Below are 16,556 nucleotides of genomic sequence, written 5' to 3'. Positions count from 1 at the left end.
TTGCTGGAGCAGGCTGGGGGCCTTGGGCATCTGCATTAGGAACAGGTATGGCCAAGGTATTCTCTAAGGGTCCTGCAGGTACTTTTGCGAGGGGGGAGGGGCAGGCATGTGAAGTAAGGAGTCATCATCCATGAGCCACAAAGCCCAGCATCAATCAGCCAGACCTTAGTGTTATATGACATAGATGTCTAGCCTGTGCTCTTTGGGCCTGAGAGCACTTTCAGGGGGCAGTGCTGGGCCTGAGGCTTTCTCTAGAGTCACAGAGATGCTTCAGCATGAAAGCAGGGTAGACTGAAGGTGTGGGGAGTTAATAGTTCTGAGGCAACGTCCAGGGAAGATGAACAGGATGGCATCCCCACCTCCAAAGGGACAGGTCTGAGACCTTTGTACACGGGTTGAAACCAAGGCTGTTTGTGCTGGTGGTGATCCTGACTGGGTTTACCCTCTGGCCTTTTGTTGATACCCCCAGCTGTGGACCTCACGACCACCTCTAATGAACCCCTGTCTCCAAGTGTGGGTCTCCAGGTTCAAATTCCCATGGTATTCAACTGCATTTTTGTGGCCTTAGGCAAATCACTAACCACGGAGTCTGCTTCCTCATCTGTTAAACACAGATAGCAACAGACTTGCTGTGAAGATTGGCACAGGGTAACAATCATGGTTAAAAAGCCATGTGCCAGTTGTAATGAATGATCATCCTTTTCCCACAACAACCACTGGGCGGTGGGCAGGCTTCTCACAGACTCCACTGTCTGATTCCCTTCACAGGATCCAGACAATAGGAGAGACAGGGAGGCAAAGCAGGCAGGTTGGTTAAGCAGGAGTCTGGTCCCTGGGTCTCAGCTCCACCACTTGTGGCTGTAACCTTGACTTCATCTCTGCAATGAGGAGTGCCATCTCTCCTATGTAGCAAACATGTGAGGATCGGATGTGCTGGGAACAGAACCTGTAGGAGGGCTCTGCTCTGCTAGCACAAGCAACTGGCTCCAGAGGAAGGGAGTGTGCAGCCAGAGAAGGAAGCGCACTTGAGCAGGAGGGAGCTGGAAGCCAAATGCCCCTCCTCCCTTCTTTATGATTTCCTCACTACCTGGGCAACGTCTCTAGGTAGGAGCTCATTCCCAAGCCTTTGGTTCCCATCCAGGCCAGCCTTCCTTGGCTGGGTCCCAGGTTTATCAAAAGCGCCATCGCTTTACATGGGCTCCTGGCAGCTGGCTGGGAGGTTTTCATTCACATTGAGGGGCGAGTGAGTCACTGCAGCTGCCGGTCCAAGGACAGTCCTTCCCTTGCTGACAAAGACCAGCCTCTGCCTGAGTGGAGCCCCGAAGGTGGGTGGAAAACCTTTCTAGTCATCCTCAGCTGATGTCCATCAAGGACACTCTGGTGATGGGCTCCAGTGACTCCAACAGTCACAAGAATCAGAGTCGAGAAATGGAAGAGATAAACAGAACTTGTCACCATGGTAAACAAAGGTAGACCGGCTAGGCACCTGCTGTGTGCAAGAGGAGGGCATACTCTGAGTTGTCCAGAAGGCTCCATGGCCCTTTAAGAGAGCTGATAGACACAGAAGCCTAAAATAAATCTTATATAAATGCCAATTTCTTATAGGGCTTTTTTTGTATGTTTTTTAATGTATCCTATATAATGGACTTTTTTTTTTTTTTCAGAATGCACCCCCTACTTAAACTCTATCTTAATTAAAGCTTGTTGTGGATTAAAGATGTGGTGGCAATTATATCTTAGATGCGAATACACTTGGCAAAGGGCGGGGATCTGGCCTAGGAACAATTGCTCATTACACTGCATTCTGGAATCTGCTGCCAGCCTGAGGGTGGTAGGCGGGGCCCTAGAGGGTGTTCCTAGGGCAGAGGGACTGAGCTCTGTGCTGAATAGAAGACAGCACATCTTCTCCTGTACCTTGCCTACCTTCTTTCCTCAGCATTGGTCCTGACAAGGAGCATAGGACCTGGAAAGGTGATAGAACCATCCAGTCAGACCAGTTCTCCACCAAGAAAAAGTATCAAAGTCTGGAGCCATGTGCAGGTTGCCTCAGGCAGAGCGCATAGGAGAATCAGCAGAGATGGAAGTTAGGCGCCTTGTGCGGAGCAAAGGAGCACTACAGAGTGGGTACAGGGTGTTGCCCAGGCCAGGTCTCTGTAGTGTCTCTGCCCAGGTGGATCTCCTGCTATGCTCCTAGTGCCCCAGCCCCTTACCCCATGAAGGACATACCAAGAGCACAAGGATGATGGGGCCCTGGTAGATGTAGTCCATTAAGTCACCAGGTTCCTTGCCAAACCAGCACCTGCAAAGACAGGGCAGCTGAGGTGGACTCAGATTTTCAGCACAGACCTAGGCTTCTTTGTGTGACCCTTTCTGAGCCCCACCCTCCAAGGCAGTTCTCATAGACAGCTCCATGCACTTCCCTAGCAAGGCCCGGCCTGACCCTCTCTTTTGTTGTATCTGGTGGCCTCTCCTGCCCAGTCTAGGGGCTTGCCTGGGGCCTCCTTCGCAGTCCCCTACTTTGTTGCAGTCTGTGAGATGGTCCAGGACTTGGCATGCAGCAGGTACAGGAGTCAGGGAAGAGCTGAGCTTCCCTTCACCGGGCTAGGGCCTAGCTGCCCTGTTCCACCTGTTGTTTGTAGAACCTGTGCTGTGTGCCAGATACTCATGACACAAAGCTGCAGGTGTGGAGGTGGGTTCTTTCCCAGTCTTAGGCTCAGCCCTTAGTTTTTGAGCTGAGGTGCATACACTCAGAGAAAGTAGCCTACTGCTCGCCAGGTTCACTGATTGTTGAAGATGCTTTGGGACCCAGATGAAAGGTTAAGTTTCTGTCTCTGCAAGTAGTGAACCTCAGAGTGCAGGCCAGTCTCAAACAGCTATCTCAGTGCACCCAAAATGTCTGGTCTCTGTTTGGACCACCCCCTCTGAGGGAAAGCTTATCACCTATCAAGTCAGCCCTCTACATCCTGAGCAGCTTTTGTCTTTACGAGCCTTTTCTAACGCTAAAGTCCTTAAATGTGACTATATTCAAATTCCACTTGCCACCTCTTGCCCCTGTGACTCCATAGGGAGCTGCTGTCATTGGGGCTGTGGTCCAGTCTGCCAATCTCAGGTGCAAGGAAGGCTGAACTGAATCCCACAGACACACTGTGTGAGCCTTGCGCGTGAGGACTCCTGTGGTCAACCTATTTCTTTCTGCCTGAGGACCACAAAAGAGCGGTTGGCTCAGGTAAGGCTTCTGGCTCCACTCCACTCACTGGGCCAGAGCCGAGGTTGACCTGTCTCAACTCAAAACCCCCAGGCTGGCCTGTCCCTCACTTACTGTTCATTCTCATAGTAGAGTTTGCCAACTACCCAGGCGACGATGATGGGGCAGGGGATGCCTGAAAGGAGAGACACGTGCTGCAAGGGATGGACAGAGGCATAAAGACCCTCTTGTAGTATCAAGGCAGGTGGTCACAAGAGGCCTGGGAGTGTGTTTTTGGTCTTCCAACTATAGTCCCTTTGTGACCCTATGGTGCCTGCCCCAGCTCCTGCCCCGACTCTCCGCTTTCATATCCAAGCAGAGGATGGTGAAGTGGGCAAGTGTCTTTGGGTTGGTCACCTTGGGGAGGAGGAAGGCTTTCTGGGATGAGCTCTGGAGGGTTTGGGGGCAGAATAGTGGAAACAGATGCATCATGGGATGGCCCAGGGGTGGTGGGCAGAGCTCTACTGGGGTATTAGTCAAGACTGCACAGGGGCAGTGGCCAGAGCTGAATGGGAGTAGCAAGGCAGGCTACTCGAGATGGAGGGGGGAGATTTTATCAGAAGTGCCCCTTTGCCAAAAGGACCTGCTGCCCAGGGACCCTCACACCATCCAATGAAGAGGAAGAGCCACTTGCGCAGGTGCTCCGTGGAGTACGTCATGACGATGGCTGTGTGCAGGTAGCAGCCCTCCACGAACATCCAGAAGAAGTTAGTGACCATAAAGTAGTTGAAGATGGTGGTGATGCAGCGGCACCAGACCTGCATGTGGGGTGGGTGGTGAGATGGGCCTGGGCAGCGCAGGGAGGCCTGGGGCCTTCCACTTTGTAGCTACAGACAGGGTTCCAAACACCCCCAACTCCCACCCTCACTTCCAGGCAGCTCCTCCCCCAGGGGCCTCTCACTTCCTCTCTTTCCCAACCTCTTCAGTCTCTTCTTGCTTATGCAGCATAGGGAATGGGACCTAGGGCCTCCCACCTGCTCAGCGACACTGTCACTCAGCCTACTGCCCTAGCTGTAAAAATACTTTTATTTTTTAATAGGGTTTCACTAAATCGCCCAGATTGGCTGTGAACTCACTATGTAGCCCAGGTATACCTAGAACCTAGAAAGTTTTTGCTCAGTTTCCTAAGCAGCTGGAATTACAATGTCCTGTTTCAGGTCCTTTCAGCTACAGAGCTCATCAGACTGGGTTCCTTTTAGAGATAGACTTTGAACTTTCATTTAAAAAGAAAGAAAACAAGCTGGGTGATGGTGGCACACACCTTTAATCACAGCACTCAGTAGGCAGAGGCTGGCAGATCTCTGAGTTTGAGGCCAACCTTGTCTATAGTGAGAGTTTCAGTGCAACCAGGGCTACATAAAGAAACCCTGTCTCAAAAACCAAAAATCCAAACTAAACCAACAAAGAAAGAAAGAAAGAATGAAAAAGAATGAAAGAAAACAGAGTGAGGGATTGTTAGGATGGGACCACTGAAGTTTTGGAGGGCCTTGTGCTAGCTCATGGCAGGAGAGTCTTCCTAGTTTTGAAGTCTTCCTCTACAAATTTGGACACTTTTCTAACCTCTGAGGCGGCCACCTTGCCTGGTGGTAAGAGGAAAGGAAGGCATGGAGACACGAGTAGAGCTGTGGGCAGGGTTGCTATTATGTGGCCTATCATTGTTGCGGCGCCTGTCCCTGTTCCTCTGAGGGAGAAGACACTCCCAAGCATATTGCATGGGATGTAGGGAGGACAGACACTGAGCAGTGGTCACGTGGTGTGCCCCTCCGAGCCAGGGTCCATGCCATGGCCTTCCATCCATGGGGCTTTCTCCCAGGGCTCTCTTATCTATATGTTCTCTTAGCATATTGAGAATGCAGAGGCAGCAAGCAGCTGGGTGAGCCCCAGGCAGCCTACTTCCTCCCTGTGTTGGCCTGTGGGTACTGCTCCTAGGCTGAGCTGCCCTCTGCCCCGTGGTTCTGCTCTACAGGCCCAGCCCTGATCCTGGGTCCACGTGGTTGCCATCCTTTGTGCTAGAGGGTCCTGGTGGGTGGGAGGCTATGAGCTCCAAACTGTAAAGCCGCCTTTTTTTCCAGGAGAAGTGCAGTCTCATTAGTGCCAGCCACGATTGGTGCTGGAGAGTACCTGACACTTCGTTACACTGGACTGGCTCTGAGCCAGGGCCCTGAGGCAGGCTTCAGGCCAGGCCGAGTTAAGGATCAAGCTAGAGTGGATGTGTGGATGTGTGTTTTCAGGGCCAGGCCAGCCAAAGAAAATCTATTGAGACTTCTACGAGGTATGCCAGAGAATGGGGTCGGCCCTTCTTCAGTCTACAGTTTTATAGTGACTTTGACGTTATGGAGTAACAGTTGACACAAATCCAGGGTGGACACCTAATCTGTGGGGCCATGGTGTGGTGACACCCCACCAGCAATATAGCCTTACTTCTCTGAGCTTCAGCTTCCATGTCTGTGTAAGGGAGTTAATCTCTCCAGTCCTACATTCAGATTAAGCAAGCAAACAAACCAACCTTGATAGAGGTTAGTGCCAGCTCCTTTTCCTCTAAGGTACCTGGATTTGTAAGATGGGCAGGAGGCAGAGGGCAGGAGATGGGGTGATGGTTTTAACTAGGAGCAACCCCCAAATCCCGGCCCAGGGCAGATCACTGCATGAGATAAACTATGAACTGTCTATTGGGCAGCAAGACAGGCATCCCCGAGTCTGAGGCTCCCAGAAACAACCTTATTGCCCGTGTGAGCTTCGTGGTCGATGAGCTGCAGCAGGAACCACATCATGTTTCTCAGGATGAAGGTGGTGATGAGGTTCCAGTGGATCACGTTCCGTAGGCAGCGGATACTCCTGTAGAGGCGCGGTCAGGGTCAGCAGGGTTTATCCAGGGCTTGGGCCGGGGGCCAGCAGGGTAAGGACCAGATGGGAAAGACCTGGCCTGGGATGAGGGTGGGGCTTCACCCCAAGTCCCCCCCTGGTGGTCACAGCTGGGCCCGCTCTGCACCCTTCAGGCAGGTCATGTCTCCAGCACCTGGCTTTAGCCCACCTTTGGCCACTGTTCCCAGGCCACAGAATGGAGGAGTAAATGTCTGGGAGAGACAAAGATAAGGAGAAAGCAAGGTAGAGATGGACTCACCGGAGGACGAGGAAAAGTAGGAAAGCGGCCATCAGGGCCACCATGGAAACACAGTGGCCCAGGTAGTTGACAATGAGGGCGATTCGGTAATGCAGGTCATACTTCCTCTGTGAAAGACAGACAGGGAAGACAGAAGCGTGGCTGTGCAGGAGTAAGGCTGGTACTGAAGCCGTTTCTTGCCCTGACCTTAGGACAAAAGTGACTTTATGTATCCTTAGGCTTCTAGATCTTCTTCCTGTTTGCCTGGTTTCTCTATTATTATAAATGGCTGAAGCCTGGAGGCACAGATTGTAATCCAGCTACTCTAGAGGATGAATTAGGAGGACCCTACCTGGACAACTTAACGTCTCAATAAATAAGCAAATCAAATAGAGGGCTGGAGTTAAGAATCAGTGATAGAGAGCTTGTTTAGCATGTGTGGTCCTGGGGTCAATCCTTAAAACACGCACACACACACACACACACACACACACACACACACACACACGAACTGGGGCTGTGGTCAGGAATCCCAGCATGCACTCTTAGGAACACATTTGGACACTGGCGATTCTGAGATACCCTAGGGCTGGACAGGCATATGGAAAACTTGATTCTTCCCCCAACAACACATCTGGGTTTAGTCTCTGCTCAGACCTCAGCTGGCAGAGCAACTGAGGCTGAGATGGTCCTTAGCTATGACGTCTGTACCATGGCACCAACTTTCCATCCTGCTTTGGAAGCAGTGACATATGGGAGGCCCAGAGGCGTAGGTTGAGAATGGTCCCTGAGCATATAGCAGTGAGGATGTACAGGGCAGAACACTTCCGAGTAATACTCTTACGGCATGCAAGTCAGTGTACCTTGTGTCACCACCAGAGGGGCATTGGGAGCACAGAGGGAGGGTAGAGGATTACTGTGAGAGAGAGCACTTCTTTCTATCCAGGCTGTATGGCCCTCCTTGTGTTCCCCTGAGGCCTCTCTTTGGAATACCTGGGCTTACATTCTGTGGGCATCACTTCTCAGAAGACGCTAATGTTCTAGCCTCTACACTTGGACTTCGTTTGAGGAAGGGCTCTAGACCAACTGAGGACTTCCTTAGGTGAATGAGGGGAAGCGTGGAGCTGGGACATATCATTTAGGGTCTGAAGCACAGCTTGTTGGAGGTGGAGCTCAGAGGCAGGGGGGTTGCCTAGCATGTATGAGACCCTGGGTTGGGTCACAGTACTAAACCTAATGGCAAGAGAGGCAGGATCTTTGGAAATACTGAGTCCATTTCCAGAGCAAGAGCCAGTATAGGGTGGCAAGGCCTAAGCAGGCCCTGCTTCCTGTCGGGATGATCCTGTTGAGACTGTGTTTGTTTCTGCATGGAACGGAAGGAGAAAAATGCTAGGTGGAGAAGGTGAGGGTCAGTGGAAGAGGAAAGAATGTGCCCTGGGAGCCCATTAGCTGAGGGGAGCACTGGCAACATGACTGTGCCCTTTCTATGTTTCATGCCACCAGCCCGAGCTCTCTCGGAGAGGGATTCAGTGGAGGATAGGAAATGCATAAAAAAGGTGATGCAAAGGCTGGTTCCGGTGCCCATGAGGTCCTTTGTGCTCTATGAGGACCTGGGTACGGGAGGCAGGGTCGCTCACCTTCTCATCCAAAATGGGCTCACAGTGGGAGTAGTTGATCCTTGAGGCCCACGTCCCATTCTCCAGGCATTCTCTGTAGGCATTGCCTAGAAAAGATGCCAACCACTGAGAGTCAGGTCATTCTCCCTCCTCAAAAACTCTCCCTCACTCCTTGGTACCTGCAGGATAAGGTCCACACTCCTTAGTTCCCCTGGACCTGAAAACACGACAAATACCTGAAAGCTAATATGAGTCATTTATACGAACATTACACAAAAGGCTTTATCTTACAGGGTAGCTGGAAGGCACGCCAAAACCCATTTCAGACACATTCTTTGACTAGCTTTTTGTGCACCTTCTTTCATTTTATTCCTCTGCTACAAAACTGGATCCAATTGTGAGTCCTGGGTTGTGGCTGAAGATTGGCTGCTTTTAGCACAACAAACAATTTCCGTCCCTGTTTCAATCATTTCCCATGCACACTCATACTCTTCTCCAACAGCAGCTTTTGCATTTCAACAATAGCTGCCACTTACACGGCGTGTGCTTGCCTGTCCGGGTTCTCTTCTTGCTGAGTCTAATGGGCAAGATTCACTTGCTGTTCAGTTTTTTTTTTTAATAACTTATTTAATCTCATTTTATGTGCATTAGTGTGAAAGTGTCAGATCCCTTGGAATTGGGGATTGTCATTACAGACAGTTGTGAGCTGCCATGTGGGTGCTGGGAATCGAACCCAGGTCGTTTTGGAAGAGCAGACAGTGCTCTTAACCACTGAGCCATCTCTCCAGCCCCGCCGTTCAGTTTTTGTTCTGAATCTTTTTCTACAGAGGAGGAAACTGAGGCATAGGGAGAAGTGAGAATATCAAGATGGCAAGGCCTGGCTCTCAGATTTCGTCTTCCTGACCTCTAGGCCACCAGGCTGTGGTAACACAGAAGTTTGGGGATACAGGGGCTTTTGCTCCTGCCTGGGAACTATGACCACGTGGCAGGCCACTCTATATGGTATATGTGTGGAGAACCAGTATCTACACCAAAGCTGAATGTACTGTCCAATGGGACAATTTGGAGCAGCAGGTGTCCAGTGAACAGAAGCTCAGGTTTCATCAAGGGCAAAGCATGAAGGCCAAAAATATTCAGACCTCGTGTTCAACCTGAACTCTGACCAGGAGATTTAGCTTCGAAGTTGCTCTCTCCATAACCCACCCCCACACCTTCCAGGCAGGAGAGCTGCCTCCTCCCTGAGATCCCAAAAGCATTTCTCCAGTCTTTGCTTTGAATCACTGTTATCAAGGAGCTCACCTCCCTTTTGATTACAATTTTGAATGATCCATTGTTTGGGGGTGATTTGTACCAAGGCTCTACTTACTAGCTAATAGGCAGCTGTTCATGGGTTTTCTTTTTTGGCTCATGTTAGTTATACAATATAAAGCTAATTAAAATAAATAGCTTTTGGAGCACAGAGTCATAGGGCTGGAAGGGAAACTTTAGATTGTTTTTGGAAGCAGTAAATTCTGAAAAAAAATTAAGTTACTTAGAAACTCACTTCCATTGAGCTGACAGTGAGCTCAGAGAGATGGAATTATTAAGGAGCACTTGCGGAGAACAGAAAACATTGGGGGGGGTATTCTATTAGCTCAATTATGCTTTAGTTTGGAGCTTTGAGCAAATAAAGTTTTCAAATTCAGGGTTTAAAAACTTTGCTTCCAGTGTCATCAGCATGAAACTCAACTCTGTAAGGATCCTGGGTCAGCCAGGGGCACCTCACAATTACTGTGGCACTCAACGAGCGACCCCAGCACCTCTCCAGGGTTCAGTCCCCATCAAAAGGAGATGAATGATGGTTCAGTGGTTAAGAGCACAGGCTGCTCTTGCAGAGGACCTGGGTTCAGTGCCTACCACCCATATGGAGGCTCACACCATCCCCAAGTCCAGTTCCATGGGATCCAATACCAGGTTATGACATTTTTGGGCACCAAGAACACACATGGTGTATAGACATACATGCAGACAAAATACTCATACACATAAAAAGAAATAAAATAAAGCCAAAAAAAATCTTTTAAAAAGAAAGATGATGCACTCTGCAGAGACCCAGACAAACAAGATCTCCCTCTTTTATCCACTGACATTTCTTATCCGGCGTGTCGAGAGAATACCTCCTTCACTGTCAGTAAGGAGGGTGGTCCCGCCCATGATTAGATGCCATGCTTGCTTTAAAACCATCAATAAGTGTCTCTTTATTTCTCTCAAGAACGAAGTCCAACTTCCTCAGCACGGCACTAAGATTTCTCTACCCCTGGATCTCATGTCTTCCTGGCACCCCATACACAGCTGACAATTGCTCTAATGGGCCTAGCACATGATCAGATCAATGCTGCTCCAGCTCCTGAGGTGCTCTGTATGTTCTTTTTTTTCTCCAAAAGCCTCTTGCTCATCCTCAAACTAGCCTAATGCCATCTCCTCCCCAGGCCTGCTCAATACTAGAATAGAAGCCATCTTTTTCTTTTTCTTTTTTTTATTTCAAAGTACCTCTTGGAGAGAGTCTCTCTTCTTGGAATGTAGCACTTAGCCTTTTATTGTCCTTGGACTCACTAACACATACATTTTTCTATTACTGTACACACATGCACATGTGTGCACATGAGTGCTTGGATCTAGTTTCACAAAGCAAATTATAGTTTGACCACAGCTATAATGCTTTCCAGTCTACTCTGTTCTGATGTATTTATTCACATCATACATAAACCCTAGTCATGACCCACAAAATAGATTTCACAGTCCCCTATCATCACACAATCTGTAGTTTGAAAAACAAAAATCCATTTTGGAGCATTTGCCATGATTCATTGTGGGCTCTGGCACTTTGAATCTAGTCCTTTTTCCTTCTCTATTGGACTTAAACTCCCGGGTGACAAACAAGAAGGCAGAGTTCATATTGGGACCATGGTGTGCCCCTCAGGAACAAGACTTCGAGGACATGTGAACGGCACTGAACTGACATAGATTTGCTAAGTCTCGAAAATCATTGTCTGAGATGTAGGATGTGGGAGTGAAAAGGGCTTCCCTTGGGGGCCCAGTGCTGTCTGGGGATGAGTTTCTGGCTATCAACACTGGGTACCAGAAGGCTGGAAGACAGATGTGCCTGCTCTTTGAGGGAGCTGTCTGCTACAGCTAATGAGGGCAACGAGTCCTCAGGCACAGCCTTGGACAGGAGAATGGAGGAGCCCTGCTTCCTCCTCCCTTGAACCACAGGAGGATGGGCACATACAGCCTTGGTTCAGATGGCCAGGCCAGAACTGTGGGGCTGGATGTAGTGCTGTGGGTACCTGTTACCACAGCAACACGGATGCCCCTGCTGAAGACCGATGTCGTAGATGGTGTGTAGTGTGTCCTTCCAGGGGCATTAGGGTTTGGATACCACAGGTGAGTATCCGCAGAATGACACTGGACTGTTGAGCAACAGGCTTTCCCCATTTCAGCTGCCAAGGCTTTGCTAATAGTTCCTTGTTCAGAGGCTCACCTGAGGTGGTTTAGAAGCCTGACTGGGAAATGGGAGGCTATCATTTATCTCTAATTTTGTCTCTGAGTGGCTAGGTGACTATGGCCAGGTCCTTTCTCTTTTGCCTTAGTTTTCCCTCTCAGAAAGAGTCATTCTTATTGGTTCCCAACTATACCACTGGCAAATTAGGTAGGTCATTTATCCACTAAGTGGACCTTTTCATTTTTCTAAGTGCCAACTATGAAGCCATTCTGATAGTTCCTACTCCTAAATGCTCTCTGTATTACCACCTTTATGTCTCATATCCTCACTGATAAGACAGGGACCATGTAAAGCAGACTGTAGTGGACCATGTGGGGAAATAATTCAAGAAGCAGGCTGGGCAGAGAGAAAAATGGATGAGATGGTTTTGGGGAGGGGAAGATGTTGTCATTGGCTATTTGGAAAGAGTTATAAGGGCGGGTGATGTTTGAGAGATAGAAATGAAGTGACAAACATGGAAGTCAGTGTGTAGGCTTGGACTTTCAGCACCACGGACAGCAAAACCAAAGCTCCAGGCCGATGGCCATCTCTGTAGATGGGGTGACCTTGGAGAGCTCCTGATGAACTTGGAGAGCTCCTGACCTCATAGGTCCAGTGTCAATCCAGTTCCTCTAGCAGCTTCCACAGCTGCTGTCACTCCAAGGGTCCAGCTCCTCACATCTCACTGGCACACTGGGCTAGGGTTGCTCTTTTGTCTATTCCTGTTAAAAGGACCCCTTGTTGCTTCCCCTGCCCCAGCCCACAGGCTGCCTGCAGTGAGAACCTTTATCTCCAGGCTGAGATCCCCTAATGCAAGGCCTGCCTTCTCCTCTAATCTGGCCTCTTCTTAAGTGATGAATAGAGCTGAACACACAGGGATGGACCAAGGTTGATGTTGTTGCCTAGGTTACTGGGGAACTCAAAGAGTGAGAGACACTCAGGGCAAGCCAAGAGGAGGATTGACAACCTTGGATGCCTGAACCCCACCACACCGCACAGCAACACACACGTAGGAGGCCACTGAATCTCTCACACAGCCAAATGACAGGTCAGCCCCATTGCCGGAACGTCAGTCACCAAAGTCCAAACCCTTGTCCTGCGGGTTGGGGGGAGGCATCGGTCTCAAATGGCAAGCGCTGTGGGCAGCAACCTTTACTTTCCAGACACAGGCTTGCTGCTCTGAGGGGAGTGCATTAGAAACCAAATCAGCGGGCATTGAAGAATTTAAGAAGGAAAATGCTTTATTTGTTTGTTTATTCATTTTCATTCATTCATTCATTCATTCAATCACTTTACAGTTTGATCCCAGCCCCCTCACCCAGCTCTCTTTGCTAGATCTATAAACAATCTGTTTCTCTCTGTTTCTACAATAGTCTGAATAGAGTAGCCTTCCTCACCATTTAAACAAGGGCAGGATATTTTTACCTTAGCAGCATTTATTAATTGAATGAAACCTCGAGGTATATAAAACACATCCTTCTGAGATTCTATATAGCCTGCTTTTCTGGAAGGAAGGCACCTAAGCTCCCTGTCACCAGCCGTGCCACCTCTGCAGGGTGTGGGACTCCTATGACCACATTCCTAGAAGAAAATGCTTTAGGGACCACATAGACCACTTCAATCTCCCATTGCCTGAAGAAAGACCTGCTCCTCCAAGTCAAACTATTTTTTTTTTTTTTTTTTTTTACTGAATATTGGGCCTTGACTGACTCATTTTCTTGCTTGGTGAGAAGAAAGTCTGTACTTCTCCCAGCTTGGCCTCCAATGCCTGTCCTGGGTAACAGTGATGTAAAGCATGACTAACTGCTGAAGAGACCATTGCAGAGGCGTAGCCAGAGCTGGATGGTTGGGATATAGTTGTGATGCCAACAGAAAGCTCCCTGGCCTCCCAAATGTGGTGCGCCTCCCCGTGAGAGTGGTTCCGAACAGCCTGCTGCTATGACAGTTAGGACGAGCTGGACTTAGGACTGCTTTGCACATCTTGCTTGGTTTTATCGTTGCACTCGGGAAGCAGATGACCAGAGACTGGGCAGCTTGTGATGTTTACGCTGTTCAGTTCCAGCCTGACCTGAAAACGTTGTTGGACTGACAGGCTGGGAATCTGTCATTGCCCAGGCCTGACACTCCTCTCTGGAGCCACCTGCCTATGACACCTAAGGACAGAGAATGCCCACCCCACTGCTGTTGTGCTGTGTAGACACTGCCCTCTGGGTTTTGACTGTCTTCACTGAGCCTAAAACTTCCTAGTTCCAGAGGGCTTTTTACTCATTATGTACTACCATCCCTGACTGGGCAAAATGGAGACAGCAGTGTGTACTTAAAGGAGACACTGGAAAAACTAAGTTACGGAGACACTGAGCAATTTAATGGTGGTCACACTAGGCCCATGAAGGAGAGCAGGGGGGAGTGGGGTCCACTTCACTGTGGACATCATTGCTTCCCTGGGAGAAGAACCTTTGGGAGAGCCCCCACCTCGAACCCTGGCCTCTGATCCTCATTCCAGCCATCCCTAGCAAGGCTCAATGTCCCGTTTCCACAACGTTGGTGTGCCACAATGCTAACATGTGAAGAGACTAAAAGGGAGTTGAGCTGAGGACCTTGAAGCACAGGCTGTTCTGGAACAAAGGAATGTAAGGGAAAAGGACCCTCCTAAAGCACAGAAATGGAGGTTCAATGAAGGGGGTGCGTTTGCCAGAGGTAAGATAAGCAGCCATTATAGGAAGAGTTAGGTCTAGCTCTCAGCACAAGGCTCCTGCAGAGCAATGGGTGTGGTGGACCTGTGGCTGCAAAGCCCTGCCTCACCCCCAACAACAGAGCACCCTTTGAAGGCCTGCCTCTTCCTAGCAGCCTCTGGACACCAGACATTCAGGTGGGATGGACAGGCTACTTCCTTCCAAGAGAACATGTAGAGACCACACCACACCAGAATGACAACCTCCATAGTGTGGGGTGTCCCCCTCATGACCAAGAACAGGCATGATCCTCCTTCCCGACCCCGGATCGCTGCTTGTTCCCCTCTCCTCCTGCCCCTCATTGACTGTTCTTGCAGTCCACAGGGAGCCACAAGCACTGTCCCCTCTCCACTTTGACATGGCCCCATGAATGAATTCAGTATCCTCCTTCACACAGATAAGAAAACTAAGAATGCAATGTCAACAATAGCACGGAAATGAAACCTGCTTTATTGTCCATTATGAAAGATGGGTCTGGGAAATATATGAAATGAGGTGACACAGACTCAAAAAGGCAAAAATGTCATTTTGATCCTAATTCTATTGTTTGTGTGTACGTAAATAAGAGACTGTGAGAGGAGCTATAGACTATTAAATGATCTAGGAGATCAGGAGAGGGGAGTGAGAGATGCTGAGGAAGGTGTATGAGCTGGGGTGGCAAAGAAAGGATGCAGATGACATGAAACTGGGAAGTAGTTTCTCTGAGCAGGAGAGTAACAGGGAGGAGTAGGAAGAGAAACAACAAAACCTAATTATTTGCATTCTCAAGCAAAGCAAAACAAACCCACTAATAGCATATGCTGATGAAAACATACTAGGGCAGGAAGATAGCTCAGAGGGTAAAGACACTCGCCCAGACAACCTGGTAAACTGATTCAGTCTCTGGAGCGAACGTAAATAATGGACTCCATCAGACTGTCCCATGTGGCATGTGCTCCCAACTCCCACACTGGCACACGCAATAAGGAAATTATAAAATTCGTTCTACTGAAAAAAAAAAAAAAGGGAAGAGAACTAAGACAAAAAAATCAGGAGGTGGCGAGTCAGCTGGGAACCCTAGCTCTGCACTGAGGCTGCCTCCCACATCTCAACTGACTCCTTGCATGCCCCTGCCTCCGCAGGTACTGCAGAGGCACCACCTGTCTGACTGTGGGAGACAGCTGGAGGTGGTCAGCAGGGCCCAAATGACTGAACTTGAGCATGGCTAAGAACAGGCCTTTTGGGGTGATAGAGGGTAGGTGTCCTCCTTTAGGGAGGGCTCCAGGGCTCCACGGCTCCAGGGCTCCAGGGCTCCAGGGCTCCAGGGCTCCAGGGCTCCAGGGCTCCAGGGCTCCAGGGCTCCAGGGCTCCAGACTTCTGTGCTTACTGGTAGCAGTTGAAGGGAAGATAGAGAATGGTTCTGAAGAGAGGAGCAGTATAGACCAAGGTTCCCAGTGGCCTTGTACTAAGATTCAGATGGCACATTGTGAAAATCAAGAGGCATCCTTCTAGAATTCTTGGTCCTGCACCATGGGTTTACAGACAGACAGCATCTTTATGTTTTGAGAGATGAAGGCCTTCAGCCCTTCATGGTCTTTCTCTTTCCTGCCCGCATACCCTCTCTCTACATGACACAGAACTGGCTCAATTCTCCCAGCTCCAGTGAAATACTTCCTCTAGGAATCCTTCCTGACTTGCTCTCCATCTATCCTCCCATTTTCTCTGGCAGCTGTCACAGCTATTTCACCTAGGAAGCCTATGCTAAGAAGTTCTGTGGAAGTGTCTGCCGCTCTCTAGAACAATGGGAGTCTAGGAAAGTGGGCCAAGGTCTTATGTGTCTTTGGGGATCTGCCTTCTTAGTTCCTTGGGGACTTCAGGGGGAAAAGGGCAACACAGCCTGATATGAAGCTTGGACTCAATAATGCGGGTCAGGGCTGCTCCATCTAGGGGCACAGGAGGGAGGGGAGCTTAGGACAGACTTCTCTGTCTCCCGGGATCTTCCCACACAAGGTGGACAGACGTCGGAGCATGGCTGGTCTTTTCCTACCTGAAGTGACAGGGGGATGTGGCTGGAGGCAAGTGGACAGCTCTAGGTCCTAGTGACCAGAGAGTCTCCATGCCTGCTTTCTCCCCGCCTCCTCCATTAGCCACCTTCTGTGATGGGAGTACCTATTCTGTCTTCCCTCTCTCTTAGTAGAAAAACAGTCTCCACACACAGACAACTTCCTGTTTGTGGAAAATGAAAGAGTCTGGGGGTGACTATGTCTCCCTGGAGACAGAAGCAACCGAGTTTCTGGATCTGAAGCCTCTAACTCTTTGCCCCAGAGGCTTTGGTCTGTCTTGGACCCTTAGCAGCATCAACAAA

The 16,556-nt window shown here is 49.5% G+C and overlaps 1 protein-coding gene across 4 annotated transcripts in view; it reads right to left on the bottom strand.

Moving 5' to 3' along the window:
• Crhr2 (corticotropin releasing hormone receptor 2) overlaps positions 1-16,556 on the bottom strand; it is a 43,946-nt gene that overhangs the window by 7,399 nt on the left and 19,991 nt on the right. For 3 of the 4 annotated variants that reach the window (XM_021648178.2, XM_060379967.1, XM_021648187.2), the window contains 6 exons: positions 7,982-8,067; positions 6,366-6,472; positions 5,962-6,079; positions 3,849-4,002; positions 3,320-3,380; positions 2,227-2,299 (listed from right to left, as the gene is read on the bottom strand). In XM_021648178.2, coding sequence (XP_021503853.1) covers positions 2,227-2,299; positions 3,320-3,380; positions 3,849-4,002; positions 5,962-6,079; positions 6,366-6,472; positions 7,982-8,067 — 599 coding nt within the window. Of the gene's footprint in view, positions 1-2,226; positions 2,300-3,319; positions 3,381-3,848; positions 4,003-5,961; positions 6,080-6,365; positions 6,473-7,981; positions 8,068-16,556 lie in introns of those variants that run through there. The other variant, XM_060379968.1, reaches the window with a different exon arrangement.

Source organism: Meriones unguiculatus, chromosome 3 (genome assembly GCF_030254825.1).
Source record: "Meriones unguiculatus strain TT.TT164.6M chromosome 3, Bangor_MerUng_6.1, whole genome shotgun sequence".
NCBI classification, from domain to species: domain Eukaryota; kingdom Metazoa; phylum Chordata; class Mammalia; order Rodentia; family Muridae; genus Meriones; species Meriones unguiculatus.
Note: the sequence above shows the minus strand (reverse complement) of the source record. Positions and strands in the feature narration are given on the sequence as shown.